The sequence below is a fragment of the Hypanus sabinus genome, chromosome 3, assembly GCF_030144855.1.
Source record: "Hypanus sabinus isolate sHypSab1 chromosome 3, sHypSab1.hap1, whole genome shotgun sequence".
NCBI classification, from domain to species: Eukaryota; Metazoa; Chordata; class Chondrichthyes; order Myliobatiformes; family Dasyatidae; genus Hypanus; species Hypanus sabinus.
Genome location: NC_082708.1, coordinates 37,702,857 through 37,729,817, shown reverse-complemented (window position 1 = coordinate 37,729,817; position 26,961 = coordinate 37,702,857). Strand labels below are relative to the sequence as shown.

General features: G+C 37.4%; 1 protein-coding gene across 1 annotated transcript in view; it reads left to right on the top strand.

The window, feature by feature from the left end:
- The window catches only part of brca2 (BRCA2 DNA repair associated), a 110,548-nt gene that overhangs the window by 36,887 nt on the left and 46,700 nt on the right, over positions 1–26,961 (top strand). Inside the window, exons 10-16 of the mRNA XM_059964110.1 lie at positions 548–662; positions 6,400–11,250; positions 17,024–17,122; positions 21,291–21,369; positions 21,587–22,020; positions 24,411–24,598; positions 25,348–25,535. Coding sequence (XP_059820093.1) covers positions 548–662; positions 6,400–11,250; positions 17,024–17,122; positions 21,291–21,369; positions 21,587–22,020; positions 24,411–24,598; positions 25,348–25,535 — 5,954 coding nt within the window. The remainder of the gene's footprint in view (positions 1–547; positions 663–6,399; positions 11,251–17,023; positions 17,123–21,290; positions 21,370–21,586; positions 22,021–24,410; positions 24,599–25,347; positions 25,536–26,961) is intronic.

Genomic DNA, 26,961 nt, shown 5'->3' with positions numbered 1-26,961 from the left:
TGTCTAATCTTCTGAATGTTGTCTGCAAAAAAAAAGCAGCAAGGTTATTATGTAGAAAGATGTTCAGGTGCTAATCATATAGGAGGATGTGTGAGCTTATCAAGTGCAGCAAATAAGGCAATACCAAAGTTGGGGGGAAAATGCACCAAAAATACCTACAGATTAAATGTCCATATTTATGTTGGGAATGAGTCTAGTGGTAAGCTTTGCCACCAAGTGTGTTAGAAAATGTTGGATCATGTAAAGTTTGCCTTTTTAAATAAAAGTATTTTTGTATCTAGTGAATACAAGAGGCAGACGGAGTATTTATTTATAATAATGGTTTGCAGGAACTCTGGTTGAGATGTAACATATTGATCCTGATTATTTTGGACATTTTGCTGTATTACCAGCTAAACAAATGGAATACTTTTATATATTCTACAGACATAACAAAAATATTTTGTTTGTCTTTAAAACTAAAATCAACCTACTTGTGTGTTGTAAAAAGGTGAAGCTTTTTAAAATGAGTTTGCTATTAACATTCTAATTATTAATTTGCTTGCAGTTTTTACACAGTAACTTAAACAAGGAGTGTAATGCATCTGGTTTTGGACAATGCATGCTACCTGTAACTGGGGAGGAGGAAAATGAAGAAATTGAAGAGGTTAATCAGAGTTGTAGTAAGTTTTAATTGTTTTTCTCCTAAATAAACTTCCCTGTGTGTTGTAATTCAAGTAAAGGAATTGTTCAAAGCCTTGTCTGTGTTACTAACATGTTTTGCAAAATGTTGAATCAGCTAATTAATAATTGCTTTATCTTATTTGCTGAATATTCTCTTAACTTCTAAGTTTGATGGCTTCAAATTTTTTGGCAAAGAGACTTTGATAATAAATGTTGACTTTGATTTTCTTTTCACTTTTCCTAGTATGACAGGCTAAGTGTTTCCAGTGTTTTCCATTATGATTTCAGATTTTCAGCATCTGTTTTCTTTCTAACTTACATTTTGAGGATGCAAGAACCTTCTTAATCTGATGCAGAACAGCAATTAAAGTCACTAAAGTGATATTCCATGCCACTGACCATTAGTTAATCGTGAGGAACTCTTCTTAAAGTCACCAGCATCAAATGCTGAGCTTTCAGAAGTCTATGCAAATTCAAATCTGCTGAATCTTAATCACTTTGGTATTACTAAGGCACTTAAGGAAAATAATATAAACATATTATCATATGCTTTTCAAAATCATTGTTTACAGTGCAGTATAAAAATAGAATAAAGATGTGTTATTTCAGACTGTGTGATTCCCAACTCTTTGGAAATGTGCTTCTGTATGAAACCCTCTTTTACTGGGCATCTCTAGAGGTGCGGCTCATTAGCCCCTCACTTACTGCCACCGGACGCAGTGGTGAGAAAAGCACCTTTTCTGACTCCGTACATCTAGGATAGAAACGACATCTATCCCACTAAACCCGTGAGGTTGGGATGCCTCGCCCACCCGAACCCCAATTTGTGTGAATACTGTGCAACTTGCTGCACCCATGCAATCACCCAGTGGCAAGAAATAGCAGACCATACACTGCATGGAATTATAAAGAAAGTATATTTTATAACTGGTTAGCTGAACCAGTTATTAAAGAAAGAAAGAAAAAACAAAAGGGCTCATCATAATTATCAAATGTGCACGGGTTGGAGCTCAAATCTTCCAGAAGCCTCTGTGTCCAACATGCTCACGACACCAATTCCTATCATCAATCCCTGGTAGAATTCCCTGACTTGGGTTCCATCAAATTGTGTATTCTTACAGGATTCTTATAGCCGGTTCTCTTGAACTGCTTCTCTTTCCATCTCCTGCCAAAAAAGACCTCAACCCACCTCACTGTCCGTTACAAAATCTCTCCCGCAGCTTTCTGTGGAACCTTCTCCCAGATCCACCATCCTGATTGGATGATACCACATTCCTAAGCATCCCTTATCTTTCACAGTAGCCCAAATACTACCAGCAGAACACACTGCTTCTACAGAAAAAAATACATGAAATACCCTACAACACTAGCAGTAAAATCTTTAACCAGGAGTTACATGTACAATATGGATGAGGGGTTAGCCAGGGAGGATGAGCAGTTAAAGTGGAGCCTGATTCTGCCCTTGTGTATTCATATACTGTAGATCTCAATATTGATAGTGAACGTGGAGAACTAAAAGCCACTATGAACTAAAGTGGCAATTCTAAACCAAAACTCGACAAAATCTCTAGCAACTTCTCCAAGTATGGTTTGATAATTATAGACACTTAAGATTCTTGACATTTTTTTGCATGTTTTTAGAGTCTGATGATGGACTGGATAACTTGATTAATGAGAGCAGAAGCTGTAAAAACGGAAAGCAAACTGTGCCTGTATCTTTCACACTTTTGGGACCACGGGGAATAAAAACTAATACAGCAAATAGAAAGAACAAACTTGCAGTGAATAATTTTAAGATAAATGCCATTAAATACTTAGCATCTCATAATTCCTTCCAAAGTATTGTAGCTGAATTAGACTTCCATATGAATGGAGGATTCTCAAATAACATGAAGCCTGTTGATCAAAACTTGCATGACAAAAGCTCAGAGAAGTTGTCAGGCCACTGTATATCTTCAGTGTCTAGCTGGTCACATCTAAAACTTGATGAAAGCCAGATGTTTAATGGAGACTCGAACAATATAGTTCATTCCACAGATACATTGTGTTTGAGCAACACGGAGAATCTGCTGTTTGTTTCAAATTAAAAAGATAAAGGAACTAGTCTAATGAAGAAATAGGTTCAATGGCTCAGAATTTGGCTTGCTGTTCAGTATGTGTAACAATAGAGAATCAGTTTAGTTATTGTGGAGTTGCTGAGGATTTCAAAGCAAATGATGAAAGCACAAAGAATTCTAAAGCGCAAGAAAAATTCAGTACTTCAAATTGTACAGGTGGTAGATTACAATTGTCAGAACTTCCCAGTCTTGAAATTCTTGATGCAAATTGTTTGATGATTGGTAATTCACTGCAAATTTATTCATCTGATGAGAGAAGATTGGGTTCAGGTTCTGAAAATGTAGCATTTGGATGTGTTCCTTCATGTAATATGGAAAGAACATGTGTAGAGAGGAGTAATTTTGAAAGTAAGGTAAGCCAATTAAAGCCAGTGATTGCCTTAAAAGATCACAAAGCCAGCTCTGCTAATAATTATGATAAGTCTAATCAGTCTGTAGTTTCTAGAAATACTTTGCTGGTTCAGGATACAGCAAAGTATCAAGTAGCTGGCGAAGACCATACTTTATTGCTTTCCACCCTAAAGGGGTATTCAAGGAAATTTCTATGCACTGCGAAAGATCCTTTACATCATGAAAGTAAGAACATCCCTTGTGCACTGTTACAAATGAAAACACAGTTTCAACCTTTCCCATCAAAGTCTTTATGCATATCATCAGCCCAAAAATGTGGAAATCAGCAAAGGCCAGGTATAATTAATTTTGTGCTAATCTTTCCTCTTCAATTTCAGATATTCTAATACATTGAGATGATTTTAGACTAATTGCTCTAAGGAATCAATCATCTTTCTATTAGGTTCATAATTACATTATGATGCACCACTAGATTCAATTTTAATTGTGTTTTTGTTGAATTTCTAAAGGTTTCTTTATATTCAAGTTCCTTTTTCTATTCTTAACTCTTTTGTTGGACTTCTAAAACCATATACTGAATTCAAAAGTTGATATAAGAAAAATATTCAAATGAAACAGTAAGCATTAGGTATTGACTAACATGCGGACCTTGGTGTTACATGTACATTGAATCATAAAGAAGACAGCACATATGTTAAATTGTGAAGAAGGCATGTCAAATGCTGGCCTTCATTAGTTGAGTCAATAATGAGCAACTTGATACCACTAACACTTGGCAAGCAAAAGAAGATCTGCGGATGCTGGAAATCTGAGCCCAAATCATCGACTGTGCTTTTTTCCATAGATGCTACCTGGCTTGCTGAGTTCCTCCAGCATTTTGTGTGTTTTGATAACACTTGGCCACAGGTTAAGTATTTTATGCATTTCTGCTTACCACACTTTGGAAGGTATGAATGCCTGAAGACAGTGCTAATGAGATTTACCAGGATGTTCCATGGGATAGAACGTATTGCCTATGATGAGAGCCAGTTTGACCTAGTTTGTTTTCCTTAGAGCAGAGGAGAAGGATGGGGAAGAGGTGCTGGAAGATTATAAAGGGCATACATAGGGTGGAAGATGGGAAGTTATTGGATAAAAAGGCATAATAGATGAGGGCATAGGTTTTGATCTAGGAATCTGAGGGCTAAATGAATGTCTTCACTTAGGTTGATTACAATCTGTGTTGCACTACGTGCGAAGATGGAAGATACGGGTATTCTCATAACATGTTAAAGTATCTGGTTGAGCACTTTAATCACTGAAGACTTTTTAACCAATTGCTGGTAAATGGGATTCATATAAATGAGTATTTGATTGGTATGGGTATGGTGCTCTAAACTCCGACAACTGTACTGATGGAGCCAATAACTCCTTTACCAAATTTAACAATGAATGTGAGGCACAATGGGAAAATACAAATTAAAATGCAGTAGATAAATTATGTATTTTTGTGATCAATTACTGTTCTTGTGTTAGAGTGAATCCAGTTATCTGCATTACGAAATTTAAATTGTAAAAAATACTTTAAAAGTAAAATGGCAAGTGCCGGTCTGCAGTGCAGCATATTACTACATGGTGGACAGCAGTAGTTTTAAGATTGATTTTATGAATTGCCTTGTTATAATTTGGTTTGCTTTAGTTACATAAAACTGGAAGGAAATAAGTCTGACTTTTTTCAAGTCCACAGATGGGGTAGCAAGTCTAAGGGGTTTGAAAGTTGTAATTGATCTATTTGTGGTGAGTTTGCTATTTGTAGGCTGGTCTGAAAGAGTTGGGTTTCTGACAAGTATCAGTGGCTATATTTGCAATTACCAGCATTTAGCAAGTTCAGTACTTCATGCATATGCTTGCTGTAAAATGCAGCAATACGGTAATATTAGACCTTGACAGATTTCAAACTCTGCTGCTGGGTTTTGAGTAATGACCAGCAATTCAAGATCAGCTAAACATTTCGGATCCTGAGTCAGGCTACATTCTTTCATGGTCCAGGACCTAATGCACTCAGCAGGAATTGTAATGCTTCAGATTAAAATTAATCTGTATTACATTTTACATTATTTTTACTTGTTTTTAAATTTTAAATGTTTTCTTCAGTTCTAGTTGTTTAAATCTCTTTGAATATAAGAAATATTTAAAACTATTAGCAACCAGCAAAGCAAAGAGGCACAGTTTCCTTCTTGAGCTTTTACAGACACTACTGTTATCTAGACATGCAGTTGAATTTTGGGATATTTTTGCCCAGCAAATTTAGGTTCTCTTCAGTCAGATTGGTTAAATATTCATATGGAGAAACTGCTGATTGCAGTTCTAGGTAGGAATGGCAGGTTTGCCAGATCTATTCCATGTAACTTCTTGTGCCATGGATCAGTGAAAGGCTATGGAACCTGTAGCTAGTGTTGGACAGAAGGTCTTCAGCTCAATTTGGTTTGGTCTTGTAGATTTGCGTTCTCATTGTCATGTGATGTGTTGGCTGAAACCCTGCTTCTGCAGTGATCATGTTATCTGGTCTAAGTGGATTTCTAACCTAGCATTTATGGCTGAAGATGGGCTCTCACCTCTTTAATATGGATTGTTCCTAAAATAGCCTTTTTGTGTTATCAGCTTAATTGCCCACTTTATTTGCAGTCTGATCTGGCAGGATTGCAGAGCTGTGAACTGCTCTATTGTTTATGACCTTATTGCTATCACTTTGCTGCTTCCACTATTTGACATTCACAATCATTTTATAGTTTCTCCAGATAAAACCAGACTTTTTTTCCTAAAGAGTGCATAGTGATCATTTTTGTTTAAATACTTTCATGGAGAAAAACATTTGCATCATTGGTGAGGATGAGGCCCCTGTTACTGTTAGAATTTCCTCTACTTATAGGATGAATTGAATTGAATTGACTTTATTTCTTATATCCTTCACATACATGAGGAGTAAAAATCTTTACATCTCCATCTAAATGTGCAATGTGCAATCATAGTAATTTATAATAAATAGAACAGTCAATGTTATATAGAGTACACTCAAATCAGCATGAGTTCATCAGTCTGATGGTCTGTTGGAAGAAACTGTCCCAGAGCCTGTTGGTCCTGGCTTTTACACTGTGGTATTGCTTCCTAGGTGGTAGCAGTTGGAATAGATTGTGGTTGGGGTGACTACAGGTCCTTATGTTCACTTAGATCTTTTCTGCTCATTCAATGTGAATTGAGTGACTAATGTTCAATTTGATTTTCTGTTTAGATCTCACCATTTGCAGAAAAAACAAAGATGGTGCTTCTCATGAAAATATTTTGTGCGTTGATTTCAACGAGACCAGTGGGAAACGTGTGGAAGCAAAACAAAGTTTACAAGATGGAAGTCTGCTTTTGGACAGATCTGACAAAATAGAAGATGACACAACATATCAGTATCTTAAAGATGAAGCTGTTGATAAGCTATCACGTACTTTTAATAATGACAGTTGTTGGGATAATTTTGTGACGCCATTGAACAGAACTTCTCAAAACAAGAAGCGTAGAATCTTTGCCACAGCTTGTCGTACAGTGGCTGAAAGATTAAGCATGGAATCTGAAATGATGATGACTAATAGTTTTGATGTACAAGGTAAAGATGCAGAGGAGAAGAGTGCACCTGCAGTTATTAATTATGTTCAAGCAGAGAAGGTAAATGTGTCTGACAATACTGTTAAACAGCATAATGGGAAATCTGATTTTGAACCTTTAGCTGATAAAAAACAAAGTTCTGTGCATCATGATGTCGGTGAAATCAAATTTAAAGACAAAAATTCTCTTGGTCATTTTGACAATATGTGTATTACACCATTTTCTGACCAGTTATCAACAAATGTAATAACCAGCACATCAGTTGTAATTCACACACTGTCATCTCATCCTTCCTGCAGGGTTTTACATAAAACAGAACAATTTTGCCCTGATCCTGAAAACTGTAACAGAACTTTGAAGAATCAGTCCAGTGCCTCTGAACTTCAAGTAAAACAAAATATAGAAACAGTATCAATTTGTTTGAGCCAAGAGCAACATTTTGAGAGAAGTCTTGTTGTGGAAAAGGAGTTGTTAAATGCAAATCAAAGATCTGACTTGCATAATTTATTAGGAAGTGAAAAGGGGAAGTGCTCTGAAACAAATCTTCACATTCAGAATAGAAAAATTGCAGTGTTGGCATCCACCTTGAAGACTAGAAAATTGAAAGCTGCCATCAGTGATGCGTTCTTGGTTTCTTCAACTATATTGCCTGAATATGAACTAGGTTGCAAAGACAACATACCTGCAAAAGCCGGGAAAGTACAACATAATTTGTCCAGTTCTGCTCCATATGGTCTTGGAATGCATTGGAACAAATCATCTGAGTCATCAAGTAATTTGCACAACAAAACAAGAACAGATCTTCCTGCATCTGTTACGAAAACAGAACTGCATAAGCTAGCTGAAATAACCCAGTCTTCACACAACATTGAACCATATAAAGAAGAGAACACTGATAGAACAGAATTGAAATCTGGAGGTCCTGGAGCAGATTTAAACTCTGTAATGAAAAAGGAAATTTGTGCAGTGTTGGAAAGCACCAAGAACCTGATACCTGAGCCTTATAATTATGGATCTTCCAACAGAGATCTTCCAGAGCATTGCACAGAAAGCTCCTCACAAGAGAAATTATGCAAAAAGATTAAAAATGACAATCTAGAAGCAAGTTCTGCACAGGCAGTCATCCTTAAGTTAGTCACTTCAAGAAATACATTTGAGAATCAAGGCAATTGTCCAATCTCCTCAATTAATCCAGAAATTAAAACTAAGTCTCCAGAGCCCCAGATTAGCATGGAAGTGGTAAATCAGTCATCATCAACTTTGACAAAAGTGCACACTTTTGATTCCTTTGTACCTTTAGCACAGAAAAATATGGATGGTGACTACAAATATTTGACAGCTAGTCAAGCAGAAGATGTGAGCAAACTTTTTACTATGTTGGAGGACACCAATAGCCAATTTGAATTTACACAGTTTGGAAAGGAGTCTGCAGTCAGTGATGTGGACAAGAGTACCCACTTGCTCATTGAGCAATTAGATTGTACTCATCCATCTGCTTTGGATAAGAAACAGGATGTTAATTCTTCAATAGAATTGAATAATAAGCTTTGTAACTCACAACCACCAACAAAGTTTTCAGAAACCCTGATTAGTTCTGAAATCTATCAGCAGACCACAGAAGAAATGGACAAAACCATACCAAATAAACTTGTTGCTTCCTTTGGCTTTATCGGTAAAAATAAAGAAATTACAGCTTTTACAGTACCAAACTTCCACATAAATTCATTGGACAGTGTTAAAATTCATACAGACACAATGTTTAATAGTGTAAATCCACCTCTGAGAGATAAAGTGAATTTTAAAGGTTTTTGTACAGCAAGTGGGAGTGCAATCAAGCCCTCTGCTGAGAGTTTGAGAAAAGCAGAAAATATTTTCGGGGATATTGGCAATGACTTTGATAAAACTAATGTTCAAGTACTTGAAACTGATGCTTTAAGTTACTTATTAAGCAATTCTGTTAGTGGGTCTAAAGAGATAACTGAAGATAGATTAGGTGATATAGAGACTGTAAAAAGCAGTGAGTCAAATCTGCTGCATCCACCTCTCTTCAATTTAAGCAGTAAAAATAGTCAGGATAGCATTTTGCAAAATGAGAAGATAGTGAATAGTGATAGAAAAGATGATTTTCAGATAGATGGCACTGGGTCTGCCAACATACTGGAAGATGCTTCTCTACAAGAAGCAATGTACTTATCCACGAAGCACAGTGTCTTGGAAAAGTCTGATAGCATAGGTGTTGTGAAACGTGGTAGAATGAAAAACACAGTTTGGGAAAAGTATATCCATCAATCTGATTGTAGTAGTGCAAAAGAAAGAGAAGATATGGAATTTGGTAGTAAGGTAGAATTATCTGATGATCACTTATTGTCCAGACCTTCTGCTAGCCACATTAGGTCTTCAGATAAAGCTATAAATATTGAGGAGAGTAATGATCTTGCACGTTTCCAGATTGCCAATGGTAGGGGAGTCAGTGTCCCCAAAACTGACCTGCTTAAGACCAAAGACTGCTGCAATGAAAATTTGCAAAAGCCCAAGCTGCCTATAGAAATAGAAAAAAATGCCTCTCAACTTAATAAGCGGATGAATGCTTCTCAAATTCATTTAGGAAAAATTGATGCAGAGGAGCAATTAAGTGATCAAAAACAAACTTGTCAGCCTGTACCAAATCATTCGGTTTCTGTTGCATTTATAGCTCCAAATGTTGAAAACTCTGAACTCTGTAACTCATTTAGAAATAGAGAAGAATTAACTAATGCACCATTTATTGCAAGAGAAACTGCAATAAAAGGATTCCAAACTGCTAGTGGCAAGATGGTTAATGTCTGCAAAGCGTCTCTTGATAAAGCCAAAGCTCTGTTTGCTGAGAAGGATCTTTTGAATGAAGCAAAACATACTATGAAAGATATTTCAAAAGAATCTCTTCATGCAAGTAATAGCACTACACTGATTCAGAATGCTATTAAAAGTGGAACAGTGAAACAACTGAAAGATAACCATAGTCATGTGAATTCTAAAAGTCATAGTAGGTTCCATGATTTTTCTAATCAAAGTGAGCATATATTTGATTTGGATCTAGATACTAATATAGAAATGAAAGGTTTCCAAATGGCTAGTGGTAAACAAGTCAGTGTATCAAAGACAGCTTTAAATAAGGGAAAAGCATTATTTCTTGATGATGTTTGCAATAGATTTACAATTCAACATAGTTTTATGTCTCCTGAAACATTTAAAAATGCATCTTCCAAGGGCAGTGCTTTAAATGACAATGTTTTGGAGGCTAAGCCTCCGCGCAGGTTAGACAAGATGAATCAAGTGAATAGTCTTCTACCTAAACAGTATTTAGCATATTGTGCTTCAAATGATAGCAGTATATCTGTAGGTGAAGCTGACTTGAAATATGCGGAAGAGAAATATGTGGAAAGTGAATCTGGAGAAAGCAAAGTTTTAATTCCAAGTACCACTGTTAATAACCAAGTTAATTTTACTGGTGATACTGCGTTTGAGCTTCCTGAACAGTTTCTAAAAAGAGGAACAACTGCCTTCAGCACAGCAAGTGGTAAATCTGTTCAAGTTGCAGAAGAATCTTTAAAAAAATGTAAGCAAATCTTTGCTGAAGTTGCAGTCAGTGAGGATGAGCTTAAAATGTTCAGTGATAAAGTTGTGAAGTCCAATGGGAGCAGGCATTCAGATACCTCCTATACAAAGGCATCACTCGGTTTCAACACAGCAAGTGGGAAACCAGTTTTAGTTTCTGATGTTGCTCTTCAGAAAGTTAAATGTATGTTAAAAGAATTTGAAATGAATGATAGTTCTCCAGGTAGCCCAAAGTGTGCAACAAGTCCACCTTTTGATAAAGCTCAGCAATTACAATCATCAGCTACTTCCTCGCTGTTTGCTGATGCTACTGTAAACAATGAACATCAAGATAAGGGAGCTGCAGAGTTAATTCACAAAATATTGGATGGCTGTCCAGAGAGGACTTCAAACATGCAAAATTCTGACCAAGTAGAATTAAACAAAAAGAAAATCGATGATCTTGAGGTTAACAGGCCTCCAAGAAATTTGTCTACATATTTTTCAAATACTTGTGTGCTTATGTCAGGATTTCAAACAGCTAAGGGTAAGGAAGTAATGGTAGAAGAAAACAGTTTAACTATGGCAAGAATTCAGTTGGCTTCAAATAAAAATGATAAAGTGAGTCATTCTGCTGAGAAATCTAATACCCTTGCAGAAGGAGGAATTAATCCAGTTTGCAGCGCAAGTCATGCTTCTACATCAGTTCTGTGTGAATTGAGAAGTAATTATGACGCTCATCCCAAGATACCAGAAGAAACTGTGAAGAGTTCCAAGGCACCAATGGACCACAATGAACATTTAGATTTTATGTCAGGCATGCCATTCAGAGGCACCCATGCTTTCACAGATCAAATCATTGGACCTGATTTAAGAACAGGGAAGAGATCAAGATTGGAGGAAAAATTTACAAAAGGTAAATTGTGCTAAATTTTGATTAAATTGTGTAGGATAATATGTTTGGTTTTCATAAAGATGCAAAAATACATTAATTTGAACACTTCTCCAATGTAAACCATGGATATTCTATATAGCCAGGGAAAGCTGATTGCTACAAATGAATCATTAACATTTGAACATTGTAGACAGCAATATTTAAGTATTTTAGAGAATAGTGTTGCTGCTGGATACTGAAGATCAGATAGTTAATGATCTTTACTAATTCTTGATTATGCACTTAATTCTCCAAATTCAAAAATGCTTCAAAACCAACGTCTTTGATTGTACTTCTAATTCTGTTTTTTTTAAATATATTCTACATTCCCGATTTTCGTTTTATTTGTATCCATTTGGGAAGTTTTGAATATTTTTGATATCCAGAATATAGATTTGAGTGATTAGGTCTTCAATTATCTATAAATTTTGCATGCTCAAAATGCTTATGTAATATAAGTATTGTTTCTAATTAACCCATGATTGAACAAGTTAGGTCTTTATTCTTTGGAGCGTAGAAGGTTGAGGGGGGACCTGATAGAGGCATTTAAAATTATGAGAGGGATAGATAGCGTTGACGTTGATAGGCTTTCTCCATTGAGAGTAGGGGAGATTCAAACAAGAGGACATGAGTTGAGAGTTAGGGGGCAAAAGTTTATGGATAACATAGAAACATAGAAAATAGGTGCAGGAGTAGGCCATTCGGCCCTTCGAGCCTGCACCGCCATTCAGTATGATCATGGCTGATCATCCAACTCAGAACCCTGTACCTGCTTTCTCTCTATACCCCCTGATCCCTTTAGCCACAAAGGCCATATCTAACTTCCTCTTAAATATAACCAATGAACTGGCCTCAACTGTTTCCTGTGGCAGAGAATTCCACAGATTCACCACTCTCTGTGAAGAAGTTTTTCCTCATCTCGGTCCTAAAAGGCTTCCCCTTTATCCTTAAACTGTGACCCCTTGTTGTGGACTTCCCCAACATCGGAAACAATCTTCCTGCATCTAGCCTGTCCAATCCCTTTAGAATTTTATACATTTCAATGAGATCCTCCCTCAATCTTCTAAATTCCAGTGAGTATAAGCCTAGTCGATCCAGTCTGTCTTCATATGAAAGTCCTGCCATCCCAGGATTCAATCTAGTGAACCTTCTCTGTACTCCCTCTATGGCAAGAATGTCTTTCCTCAGATTAGGGGACCAAAACTGCACACAATATTCTAGGTGCGGTCTCACCAAGGCCTTGTACAACTGCAGTAGAACCTCCCTGCTCCTGTACTAAAATCCTTTTGCTATGAATGCCAACATACCATTTGCCTTTTTCACCGCCTGCTGTACCTGCATGCCCACCTTCAATGACTGGTGTACAATGACACCCAGGTCTCGTTGCATCTCCCCTTTTCCTAATCGGCCACCATTCAGATAATAATCTGTTTTCCTGTTGTTGCAACCAAAGTGGATAACCTCACATTTATCCACATTAAATTGCATCTGCCATGAATTTGCCCACTCACCTAACCTATCCAAATCACCCTGCACCCTCTTAGCATCCTCCTCACAGCTAAGACCGCCGCCCAGCTTTGTGTCATCCGCAAACTTGGAGATGCTGCATTTAATTCCCTCGTCTAAATCATTAATATATATTGTAAACAGCTGGGGTCCCAGCACTGAGCCTTGCAGTACCCCACTAGTCACTGCCTGCCATTCTCAAACGGTCCTGTTTACTCCCACTCTTTGCTTCCTGTCTGCCAAACAATTCTCTATCCACAGCAATACTATACCCCCAATACCGTGTGCTTTAAGTTTGCACACTAATCTCCTGTGTGGGATCTTGTCAAAAGCCTTTTGAAAATCTAAGTATACCACATCCACTGGCTCTCCCCTATCCACTTTACTAGTTACATCTTCAAAAAATTCTATAAGATCCATCAGACATGATTTTCCTTTCACAAATCCATGCTGACTTTGTCCGATGATTTCACCTCTTTCCAAATGTGCTGTTATCACATCTTTGATAACCAACTCTAGCATTTTCCCCACCACCAATGTCAGACTAACCGGTCTATAATTCCCCGGTTTCTCTCTCCCTTTTTTAAAAAGTGGGGTTACATTAGCCACCCTCCAATCCTCATGAACTAATCCAGAATCTAAGGAGTTTTGAAAAATTATCACTAATACATCCACTATTTCTTGGGCTACTTCCTTAAGCACTCTGGGATGCAGACCATCTGGCCCTGGGGATTTATCTGCCTTTAATCCCTTCAATTTACCTAACACCACTTCCCTACTAACATGTATTACTCTCAGTTCCTCTATCTCACTAGACCCTCGGTCCCTTACTATTTCTGGAAGATTATTTATGTCCTCCTTAGTGAAGACAGAACCAAAGTAGTTATTCAGTTGGTCTTCCATGTCTTTGTACCCTATGATCAATTCACCTATTTCTGACTGTAAAGGACCTACATTTGTCTTGACCAGTCTTTTTCTTTTCACGTATCTATAAAAGCTTTTACAGTCAGTTTTTATGTTACCTGCCAGCTTTTTCTCATAATCTTTTTTCCCTTTCCTAATTAAGCCCTTTGTCCTCCTCTGCTGGTCTCTGAATTTCTCCCAGTCCTCAGGTGTGCTGCTTTTTTTTGCTAATTTATATGTTTCTTCTTTGGACTTGATACTATCCCTAATTTCCCTTGTCAGCCACAGGTGCACTACCTTCCCTGGTTTATTCTTTTGCCAAACTGGGATGAACAATTGTTTAGTTCATCCATGCGATCTTTAAATGCTTGCCATTGCATATCCACCGTCAACCCTTGAAGTATCATTTGCCAGTCTATCTTAGCTAATTCACATCTCATACCTTCAAAGTTACCCTTCTTTAAGTTCAGAACCTTTGTTTCTGAATTAACTATGTCACTCTCTATCTTAATGAAGAATTCCACCATATTATGGTCACTCTTACCCAAGGGGCCTCGCACAACAAGATTGCTAACTAACCCTTCCTCATTGCTCAATACCCAATCTAGAATGGCCTGCTCTCTAGTTGGTTCCTCGACATGTTGGTTCAGAAAACAATCCCGCATACGTTCCAAGAAATCCTCTTCCTCAGCACCCTTACCAATTTGGTTCACCCAATCTATATGTAGATTGAAGTCACCCATTATAACTACTGTTCATTTATTGCACGCATTTCTAATTTCCTGTTTAATGCCATCCCCAACCTCACTACTACTGTTAGGTGGCTTGTACAACACTCCCAAGTGTTTTCTGTCCCTTAGTGTTATGCAACTCTACCCATATCGATTCCACATCCTCCAGGCTAATGTCCTTCCTTTCTATTGCGTTAATCTCCTCTCTAACCAGCAATGCTACCCCACCTCCTTTTCTTTCCTGTCTATCCCTCCTGAATATTGAATATCCCTGAATGTTGAGCTCCCATCCTTGGTCACCCTAGAGCCGTGTCTCTGTGATCCCAACTATATCATATTCATTAATAACTATCTGCACATTCAATTCATCCACCTTGTTACGAATGCTTCTCGCATTGACACACAGGCTTGTTTTTACAACACTCTTCGCCCTTATACAATTATGTTGAAAAGTGGCTCTTTTTGCTTTTTGCCCTGGATTTGCCTGCCTGCCACTTTTACTTTTCACCTTACTACTTTTTGCTTCTACCCTCATTTTACATCCCTCTGTCTCTCTGCACTTGTTCCCATCCCCCTGCCACATTAGTTTAAAGCCTCCCGAACAGCAGTGGCAAATGTTTCCCCTAGGACATTGGTTCCAGTCCAGCCCAGGTGCAGACTGTCCTGTTTATACCGGTCCCACCTCCCCCAGAACTGTTTGCAATGCCCCAGAAATTTGAATCCCTCCCCCTTGCACCATTTTTCAAGCCACGTATTCATCTGAAATATCCTCCTATTTCTACTCTGACTAACACATGGCACTGGTAGTAATCCAGAGATTATTACCTTTGTGGTCCTACTTTTTAGTTTATCTCCTAACTCCCTAAATTCACCTTGTAGGACCTCATCCCATTGTGTTTTTTTTTTACCTATATCATTGGTACCTATGTGCACCACGACCACTGGCTGTTCACCCTCCCATTCCAGAATGTCCTGCAGCCGCTCAGAGACATCCTTGACCCTTGCACCAGGGAGGTAACACGAAACTTCTTTACCCAGAGAGTGTTAGAAGTGGTGGAGGTGGGTTCGGTATTGTCATTTGAAGTAAAATTGGATAGGTATATGGACAGGAAAGGAATGGAGGGTTATGGGCTGAGTGCGGGTCCGTGGGACTAGGTGCGAGTAAGCGTTTGGCACGGACTAGAAGGGCCGAGATAGCCTGTTTCTGTGCTGTAATTCTTATATGGTTATATGGTTTAAGTTTTGTTCATTCTTTTCACATTAACTCTATAGCCCTTATTTCTGGCTTTTCCCTTGATCTTACATTTGTGTTGCATTATGCAATCTGTATTTCATGATCAAGGCCATCTCAGCTGTTTTCTTTCATTCCACTGCTGTCATCTGCATTCTTGTTTGAAGCGATTCTTTATCCCATTGTGTCCAAAATATTGAATAGATATTCAGCATGTTCTCTTCTGGCCTTGTATTTCACATACATTCATGACTGTTTCCTTCCTACTTTGTGCTCGTAGCATCCTTGTGCAAACTAATGGAAAATCATTCTCTTATTATTTGTAGGATTGAGATTGGATCAACCTATGGGTCCTTCAAAAGAAACAAAGTTCTCAAATAGTTTTTCCCTACTTGTGTATCTACACAATGTGCTCAAAAATCAAATTCATAAGCTCGAAGGTATCAAACCTTGCATCTTGAATGCCAGCAAGGCAGTTTTTTGTATTTTCTCAACATGGGCCATTTTTTTGTGCACTTGCCACTAGAGATAAAATGAATATGTTTCTCACTTCCAGAGAGAAACACCAACAACTGCGCATTGAGGATGTCATCTCGACTGGTGATGAAACGTCCTCAAGCTAGTTGCCAATCTTGGCGAACAACAAAACACTTTGTTTTCTTTCCTTGTCAGTTTCCTCCAACCCTTACAGTTAAAATCATTCAAGACTATCATACTCTTGTCCTTTCACTGTTAAGTCAAAAAAAGCAGAAGAAAACTGCATTTACTGGAAATCTAAACTAAAAATGTTGGCGATTCTGAGGTCAAGTAGCATCTGTGGGAAAGTTCTTGGTTCAGATCTAATGAAAAGTCTGCAACCTGAAACTTTGACTCAGTTTTTCTTTCATTTCTAGTCTTTTGTTTCTGTTGTACTAATCTTACACTGATCTTCTGTCACTTGCACACCAAATTTATAATTTCTCATATTCTCCCTCAAACTATTCAACATCCTAGCCCTGATGCACATGACCTGAGTTCCTCTAGCATTTTGTTTATGTTGTTGCACATTAATTTTCTATGATCACTCCTGCCTCTTTTCCATGCTCTTTACCATAATGTGGTGTCCTTGACCTTTAATTGGAAGTGTTACATTGAAATCTCCTAGCTCTACTTCTTCACCTAACCCTTACTTCAGTTTTAAAAGTTTTGTTAATACTTTTTTTTTTAAGACCATATTTCACCATTACCTGTTATTTTGTTTTATTGTCAACGTTCATGGAGACACTGCTGTCAAAAGGCTTGGCAGAATAAAGAAAGTAACTACTTTGTAATACTTTAATCAAGGTAACTTGGTATTCATTTTTATGTAGTTATTTTTAATGAAACACCATTATTTTTATTTCAGAGGAACCTCTATCAAAAAGACAACTGTTATCTAAATTTGACAACACTTTGCAGAGTGATCACAGGTCTACTTTCAAACCCTTAAAATGTAACCCTGAAGGTAGGCTCCCAGTTTTGCATAATTAGACTATAAGACATAGGAACACAATTAGACCATTCACCCCATCAGTTCTGCACCACTGTTTGCTTTAGAGTATGACGAAGGAGATGGAAGCCTTCAGATTTTTAGATCAAGGGGCGCTCTTCCAAGAATGGTGAGACCTGTACAAATGGGATTGTTTGTACCTGAACTGCAAGGTGGGTGGGGGGGGGGGGGGGAGACCAGTATCCTTGCAGGAAGGTTTACGAGTGTTGCTCCGGGGGGGGGGGGGGGGGGTTAAATTGGAGTTGCAGAGGAATAGGACAGCACCATGGACAGTCCAAGCCCAGCTGCCAAAGCAACCACATACTGTTAAAAACCCAGAGCTACAGAAAAGGCAAAGATACTCCAAAGATCTTGTTCCTGGGAGAGGGAGAATCTTCACCTAAAAGACGAAGTGAAAACGGAAGCAACAGAGCAGATTGACCTTCTATTGGCCAGGCCAGGACAGGGCTCTCTAGCAAGCTGCTATTGGCAGCCTATGCCCCAGTAGGTGTGATGGGCTTAAGAAAAAGCAAAGGGATGGGAACCAGATCAATAAGGTAGCAGATGGAATGATTGTGGGGAAAGGAGATGTTGAGCCTACATATAAAGACAGGAACTGAAAGTTTGAACTTGGTGGAACTAATGTTCTCAGTTGCATCTATTCCAATGTAAGGAATATTGTATGTAAGGCAGATGAGCTTAGGGCATGGATCAGAATGCTGAATGATATTATAGGTTTTTGTAAAAATAGGGTTGTGTTAAGCTTAAAACACTTGTGCTGTTTTTATTAAGGGAAACAGTAACAACTCCTCTATTGTCCACCAAGCAGAGAACATAAAGCACAGTAAAAAAACACTTCACGTAATTACATCATCACATCAGACCAGCATCTTAGAGTGAACCCCAACTCAATGTCGGTGGTTGTGAATTATGCACGTGTTTCCACCTATTACATTACTCTACAATATAGTAGCCATTGGTGAGACTTGATTACAGGAGGAGCAGGACTGGCAGCTCAATGTTGTGGGGTCCTGCTGCTTTGGAGATGATAGTGGGGGAGGTATTAAAAGAGGAGGGGTGGCCTTACTCATCAGGGAAAATGTCAATGCAGTGCTGAGGCAGGAGAGCTCGTCTACTGAGGCCATATGGTTGGAAATGAGAGTAAGAGAGATGATCGGGTTAACGGGATTATAGTTCTCGCAATAGTCAGTGGGATTTATAAGAGCAAGTATGTAGGGAGACAACAAACAGTTGGAAGAAAAATAAGGTTGTGATAGGTGATTTTAACTTTGCACATATTGAGTGGGACTCCCATATTGTAAAACGACTGGATGGGAAACAGTTTGTCAAATGTGTTCAGGAAAGTTTCTGTAACATATTGAGGTCCCAACTAGAGAGAGCACAAAAAATTTTGGATCTCCTATTAGAGAATGTGACAAGGCAGATGACAGTGTGTGTAGGAGAATGCTTTGGGTTGACTGAAAGCTGTAGATTAGCATAGGTTGTTTTCTGGCAAAGGGATGCTTGGTAGTGGAGGCTTCAAAAGTGAATATTGAATGTACTGAGTTTGTATTGTATGTTTCTGTTAGAAGAAGAAGGTGCATAGCAAGTATAGGCAGTAAGGAACAAATGAGGTACTTGAGGACTACAAGAAATGCAACAGAAGACATAGAGAAATTAGGAGAGCTAGAAGAAGCCATGAGTTTACTCTGGAAGACCAGATGAAGGAGAATCCCAAGGGCTTCTAAAAGTGGAAGGATAGCAAGGGATAAAATTGGTCCACTTGAAGATCAGTGCATGAAACTAAGAGAGATAGAGGAGATCATAAATGGATTTTTTGCATTTGTATATACTCAGGAGATGAACACTTTCTATAGAACTGAGGCAAAATAGTAATGAGGTAATGGACCATATCTGGATGACATAAGTGAAGTGCTTGCTGTCTTGAGACAAATTAGGTTGGCATAGATATTTAAAATGTTCTAAACCATGAATTAGGTGCTGAGTCACTGGAGGATAGATAATGTTCTGTTGTTCAAGAAAGATTCTAAAAATAAGTTGGGGAAACTAAGAATAGTGAACCTGACAGCTGCAGTGGATCAATCATGGGAAGGTATTCTAGGGATCAGGATAATTGAATAGACAACAGTGTAATTGGGGATAGTTAATATGGCTGTGTGTATGGTAGGTTATGTCTAACTAATTTTATAGAGTTTTTCAAGAATGTTACCAGGAAAGTTGACGAAGTAAAACAGTGGATGTTGTCTACATGGGCTTCAGCAAAACCTTTACCAATGGAGGCTGGTCTAGAAGGTTCCGTCATTTGTCCTTCAGGATACAATCAACCATCAGGTTTTTGAACCAGATGGGGATAACTTCACTCACCCCAACATTGAACCGATTCCACAATCTTTTAAGGACTCTACAGCTTGTGTTCTTGATATTTATTGCTTATTTGTTATTATTTTTTTCATTTTGTATTTGGACGGTTTGTTGTCTTTTACACATTGGTTGTTTGCCCATCTGTCGTGTACAGTTTTTCATTGATTCCACTGTAGTTCTCTATTGTTTTTCTTTCGAATTTCTCTGCATTACTGTCTGGTATGGAGGGGCTCCTGCACAGGACCAAAAGAAGCTGCAGAAGGTTGTAAATCTAGTTAGCTCCATCATGGGCACTAGCCTCCAAAGTACCCAGGACATCTTTAGGAAGTGGTGTACTGTGCTCAGTTCTGGTCGCCTCACTACAAGAAGCATGTGGAAACCATAGAAAGAGTGCAGAGGAGATTTACAAGGATGTTGCCTGGTTTGGGGAGCATGTCTTATGAGAACATGTTGAATGAAATTGGACTTCTCTGCTTGGAGTGATGGAGGAAGAGAAGTGACCTGATAGAGGTGTACAAGCTGATGAGAGGCATTGATAGTGTGGATCACCAGAGGCTTCTTCCCAAGCCTGAAATTGCTAACATGAGTGGGCACAGTTTTAAGTTGTTTGGAAGTAGGTACAGAGGAGATGTCAAGGATAAGTTTTTTTCGCAGAGAGTGGTGAGAGCGTGGAATGGGTTGTTGTCAGCGCTGGAGGAGGCAGAAATGATAGGTCTTTTAAGAGTCTCCTGGATAGGTATATGGAGCTTAGAAAAATTGAGGACAATGGGTAATCCTAGGTAATTTCTAAGGTAAGGACATGTTCGGTACAGTTTTGTGAGCAGAAGAGTCTGTATTGTGCAGTAGGTTTCCTATGTTTCTATCGGTGCATCAAGATTGTTGTAAATTCTATATTTTATCAAATTTTTTGATAAATTTTAATATACATCCTGTTATTTTGGATCATATCAAGCACTGGTAAATGTGGAATAATTGCTTCCCAAATCTCAGGAGCTGCCAGGGAGGCTGACATCAGTGATGACATTCACCAGTGTTTTCGGTATACCAGCACAGCTTCGGCATTTTGAGGGGCACTATACTTTCAAGTTCAAGGTTAATGTCATCTGACTATACATGTATACAACCAAATGCAATAACATTCCTCCAGTCCACAATTCACTGACAAAACATATCACACACAGCACATAAAACAGTCAGCTCCAATGGGAAAGCTACATTGTTTGCATGGTTGACACCAGATACCCAAAGCAACTCTATTGTGGTAAGAGGTTAACAGGTAGGCAGGGAAAATGGTTCACTGATATCTCTACCAATTTGTAAGAATTCATGGCTATAACTGTTCAAAAAAAACCATGATACATGACATTATGAACAGCTTCTCTCAATAAGGGTATATAGAAACTGAATATAAATAACGGGGAATTTATAACTCTCAATGTCCATCTGCCTACTGTGTCAAATTCCCACTGCCCATCTGTGGCACAGTCCATTGCCACTACAGAACCAAGCAAGTGTGGTGGAAGCCAGACATCCTAAATTCCGAGGAAATGCTGCAGAAAAGAATTTTGGCAGTAACAGTTTTGAAAGCCTGAAGAAAGATTTACTTTTTCAGTAGGATAGACAGTTGAGAGGAGAGCTTATTTAAATGTTCAAGTTAATCAGAGAATTGTATGATTTGGTCAACTATGGTCTACTGTTGATAACACTGGATTTTTTTTTTAAACACTTGGAGTACAGAAAATTTAAGTATTGTATCTTTCAGGAGCACTTTGTGATCGAAGGAAATTCATGTACAATATTCCACTTAAGACTGTTATTTCTTCTCCATCAAAAGTCAAAAGGTAATTTCTGTGACATTATTGGAAGTAAAATTCAACTGATAATCTTAAGTAAGAATATTGATTTATAACTCGCTTTTCAGTTTGAGTTTTGAATCATTCGTGGATATTCCATTTTAAAGATGTTTAAAGAAACGTAACTTGGCAAACAAGATACTGTTAGGAAGAAAGTTTTGTTGTACCATTTGTAACCTAAATGTCTATATATTTTTACTTTCAGTCTTTCGAACAATAGTCATCAAATGATTTCTCCTAACATCACAATCCCTATCCATGAAAATTCAGTACAAGATCAACATCTTCATTGTGATGTTAAGTCATCGAAAGGACAAATTACAGTATTTAAACCTCCATTTCATAGTCACTCTAGTGATCACAGGCAGCTATATAAATGCAGACAGAATGCATCAAAGTCAGAAAAAAAATTTCTTCCTCCATTTAAATCTGGTCCAAATGTGGAAAAGATGACAGATATGGAGACTGTAATTTCTCCAATGGAAAATGAAAGTGAATCTATTGCAAAAGCAAGTAACTACAGTGGAACTTTGCAAGATGGTTGTCCATTAAATGATTATTTAACTTTAAGTGGATATCATCAAGACCAACTCCAGTCAGTAAATGGTACTTCAGAAGAACTTAAAGCCAACAATGAAGGTATTTTCATTGTTCCTATAACTCTTATTTTTCCTCTTTATTCTACTTTGAATATAACCTTTTTGCCTATTGAGAGACTGGTGTATGGTCATGATTCTCTAGCTTTATGAAGGAACAAAGTAAATCAAATGTATTTTTTAGATATTAACCAGATTAATTTTGAAGCTCATTGGAAAGGGAGAACTAAAAGTTGACTAGTTCTGAGGACCAGGTTAAAAAAATTATTAATTAAAATGTGTGGCATAAATCTTGATTTTTCCACAATTAGAATAAAAAAGATGTGCTTAAGATAGCCGTATTTTTTTAAAACTCTGTTTAAGTATTTATTGACATTTATTCAATACACAAGAATCATATGCAAAAATAAATGTCACAATTTTTATCAGCATTTTCATCAAGATAAAGTATGCTAATGGTTTTAAGGACACAAAGACTGGAATGAATCTCCCAAAAACATTAATATTCCTAGTGTAATATACATAAGAACAAAATGCCAGATACCACTAAAAATTTTGATCATTCTTGCATTTTGTTAATTAAACCAAATGCTGAATATTTCTGTGGAGATCATTTCTGATCCATGGAATTTTTATAATCAGGGTAAGAAGTAGAAGTTTTCCTGTATAATGTTTTGGTGGGTGGAAACCTGAAGAATAGATTTGTAATGGATAATAAAAGAAAGTAAACTGACGGTCTCAAGTTTTCTGACCCTCCTTCTTTACACAATGTAAATATTATTAAATTTGACAAGAGCTAGTTATGCAAACAATTCATTTAAGAAGGTAGTGATATGAATGAGATCAATAAAAAGATAATGCACGTTCAAATTATTAAATGAGCTTATCCAAATTTGGACAAAATCCACAGTCCCGTGATTCAATATTCCACCCTGCTTCTCATAAAAACATAAATTTATTTGGACAGAAATACAACTTTTTGGTTTGACACTTCCAAGTTAACTTCACTGTTGAAGAAAATACATGGAAATTGATGCTAAAGGACCTTTATTTGGTGTAGTGTGTTTCAGTGTTTCTTTCCCTTTTTGGATGCTTTGTGTCTTGCTACTCCAAGCTGTTTAAATTTCTATGAGAGATTTTCAGCCATCCTAGTACTATCCTTTTGAAATTTTAAAAAGTTAAATTTTAGCAAAACCACAGAATTAATGTACTGTATTGAGATTCTGGAATAACATAATGTTGATGTTCTTGGATTAAAAGACATCATTGAGCATTTAAAAAGATAACTTACCTACTTAACAAATTAAATTGTGCCATTTTAAACAATCCAAATGTGGTCAGGTAATATTGCAAGCACACCTTTGCTGTAATTGATTGTTCCAGAATGTGAATATAAATTTAATTCACTTTCTCTAAAAATGTAACTTTTCTAAATACAGTACATACCTATCTGACCTATGTTTCAAAAAATCTAATAACATTTTCGTCCCTGTTATCATAACCAAACTGCTCTCTTCCAAGTTTCCTGTAAGATATTGCAGAATTATGACAAAGTTGATCTTCCTTGGTGTTTTCCATCTATTCTACTTTGCAGAAACACTTCAGTCCTGAAGAATAGTTTCTAACTGTAATTGTTATTTTTAATATTTTCCGTCTCTTATTTAGATTTTCAGTATCTGCTGGTTTGTTTTGCACTTGAAATACATGCACTTCATTTAGTCAATATTAGTTTAGCTTGAAGGAAAAATTATAAAATTAGTTTTAAACAAGTTTTATCATTGGCAAGAGCTGCTCTTAATAGCACTTCAAAGGGGAAGGAAGGCAGTAAAACCCATGTCGAATTAATATTTTTGCATTTTATTAAGCATTTTGAAAGTTGTTACTTGTGATACAATGAATGTACTTAGAATAATGAAAACCTGTTCGTGGAAGTACTCTGGCCCTGGCAGCACTCATGATTAAAAATGCCACATCAACCGAGGTGACAAGATAATGATCTCTCTAAAGCATGGAAGGTCATATGAGCACATTATACAAGAACAGGATTTCTCACCCCCCAGGCTGCTCTGTCATTTAATATGCCATCTGTTATCTTGTGTAATCAAATTCTCTAAAGCATTGTTCCTGATGTTGTACACTAACATAATTTTCCTGTCTATTCTCATTTTGCTAAGTCTTCTCTTGACCAAATGTCAATCAATAGCAGTTTTGAAAGTGATTGATGCCTCCCTTTGGAGTTGAACGTTTCGAACATTTATCATCCTCTGAGTGAAATAGCACCTTTTTTAAAAAAAAAACTTTATTTCACCCCTAAATTGTTTACCCCTTATTTTGGATTTTGAGCTCCAGCCCCCAGTTTGACACTGCAGTCAAGGAAGTCTTTATACTCCCTTTGTATGCAGTAGAACTATCTGACTGAGTTTTCGTTTGTAGGATTTTCAAAGATGGTTCAAAATTGGCATCATGCTAGGAATCTACAGGAAATGCGGTTAATGAAGAAAAAGAGGCAAACTACTCATCCACTACCAGGGAGCTTGTACAGATCTAAAACTTGCTCTTCAAAACTCTCTCTACGTGCATCAGTTGAAGGAAAAGCTCCGTCTCATTTTACAAAAGAAAAGGTACAGTCTGAAATGCATGTGTTTGATTTATTTTTTAATTTAAATTCAAATGTAAATATTTATGTAACAGCCAATTGACAGAAAGCTCCTGAACAAATATTAAAGTTTTCTGCTTATAATAATGAACATTAGCACTTTATAAAACTAATATTTAATTAAAGCATGTCTGTCTTGCTTCAAAGATATTTCTGAATCCATATAATAGTGAAACACTGATAATCTGATGTTCAATTGTTCAGAAAACCTGACAGCACAGCATCTTGTTCGCAGAGTGTTAATCCTCATGTTCCCTTTGAATATATTGGGCTCCAATTCCTTAGCTCCTTCTGGACATGCAAATTTCACTGGAGAATTTATTTTTTTTTACTCTGTGTCTTCCAAAATAAAAGGAATTAAAGATGCAGTGGGTAGCCATAACATCTAATAGTCCAGAAAATTTGCTAGACTGGAACCATTGAAGTGCAGAGTGTAACGGATTAATCAAGCTTTGTTAGAATTCATGTAAGAATGGTATATCTGATCACTGATTTCCTTGCCAAAAATACCAAATTAATTAGCTATTTTATTATAGTCTGTTGCAAGACCACTATGAACTAACAAAAGTAAAGGCTTGATGGTCCTAAGTTTTGCCCACTGCCTGAAAAATCTTTGTCCTTTGCGCTTCCTGTCTAAGCTAACATTTTCTGACTTGCCACTTCTGACAGGTACTGGGTCACATCTTGCTGTTCTAAATATTTTCATTTTCCTAGTTGTACAGTTATGGAGTCAACAGAAGTACTCTCCGTGTACAAGCAGAAAATGCTGAATCATTCCAGATCAACAGTCAAGATTTTTTCTCTGAGGAATTACTGAATGCTAGCAATGGTCTTTGGCTTGCAGATGGTGGTTGTCTTATTCCAGATGACAATGGAATGGCAGGAAAATTTGAATTTTACAGGTTAGAATTTGTATTTTTACCCATTAATTTCTGTACTAAATATTAAAAATTATTTTGTACCCATCATGATTGGTCTACTGTAATATGAATTCACCTTTAGGGTTACTGACTGCATATTTGCTCTTCATCCAGTGTTCAATGTTTCAAAATTTTCAAATTTTGAAATCAACTTGTGTTCTCAGAATATATTACTTCAGATGGTGAATTTCACCTTTGAGGTGAGATGAGAAGGGAAAAATAAACTGACAAAAATGTATTTTTCTTGCTGAAAACATTGAAACTGACTTGATAAGAACAACCAAAAGATTCAGAAGCATGTATGAGTTATTATTGGATTGGAAACCATCTTAAGAAAGAGGAAAAATAAACTGTTGTAGGCATCGGAATGCGAAGGTCTAATGTAAAATCATGTAACCTAAAGAACAATTTTGGAAAGATCATGGGTATTCCTTATGTCCCTTAGTTTTTGGATCATGGTTGGTCTTAACAGTATCCTTCGATGTAGTTAAGATCACCCATGAACCAAGCATCCATGATTCTTTCGACTGGGAGGCAAGGAGAACCAGTGATTCAGATGCGATCTATGGAAGGCCACTGAGTGAAAAGGAAATTCTGTGTGAAAGTAGAGATACATTTGGATGCACAACAGCTATGGCATCGTTTGTGTGTCATTTTCTGTAAAGCTGAACTACCTAACAACATAAACGCAGTGATGCTTCATTTCCTGCTGAGCTCAAGGCCTTTTATGCACACTTTGAAAGGGAGAATAAAACTACACTATGATAATCCCCACAGCATTTGGGAACCCTATGATCTGTATTGGAGGCTGCTTTTCAAAGGTTCATTTATTATCAAAGTATACAACTTGAAATTCTTCTTCTCTGGGTAGCCATGAAACAGAGAAGTAAAGAAAGGCAGCATGATCATCAACCCCAAAAATCCTGCCCCACTGCACGAAAAAAATAAACGAAAATTGAACCGGGACATCAATCCCCAAATCTGACACAAAAAAACAGGAAAAATTGGGCAAAGATCGCAGAATATTAAGAAAAACTAAAAGACTTTGGCGGGGGAGTCTATGCTCCAAACCAACATACAAAACACAGAAAACCTGGGGAACACTCTTTGGGCCCAGTCGCAGAGCTTTCCCTCTCTGGTACAGAGCGATCAAAAGAGAAGCAGTCTGCACTTGCCTTGATGCTTCAATCTTCCTCGCCACTGTAATTGGCAAACAATGGAAGCTTTAATTGGCAAAATAGTCTAATAATGGTTTGTGCCTAGTCCTGCAGTCTTCCTGCCATGAAGTTCACGCATGCTGTCTCTGTCCCCGAATTCTCTCAGATACTGTAAACCATTGAAACACCCAAACAATCTCCAAGCTTACGCATTTGCCTGGATGTTTCAATCTCTAATCACTTTAGTCAGC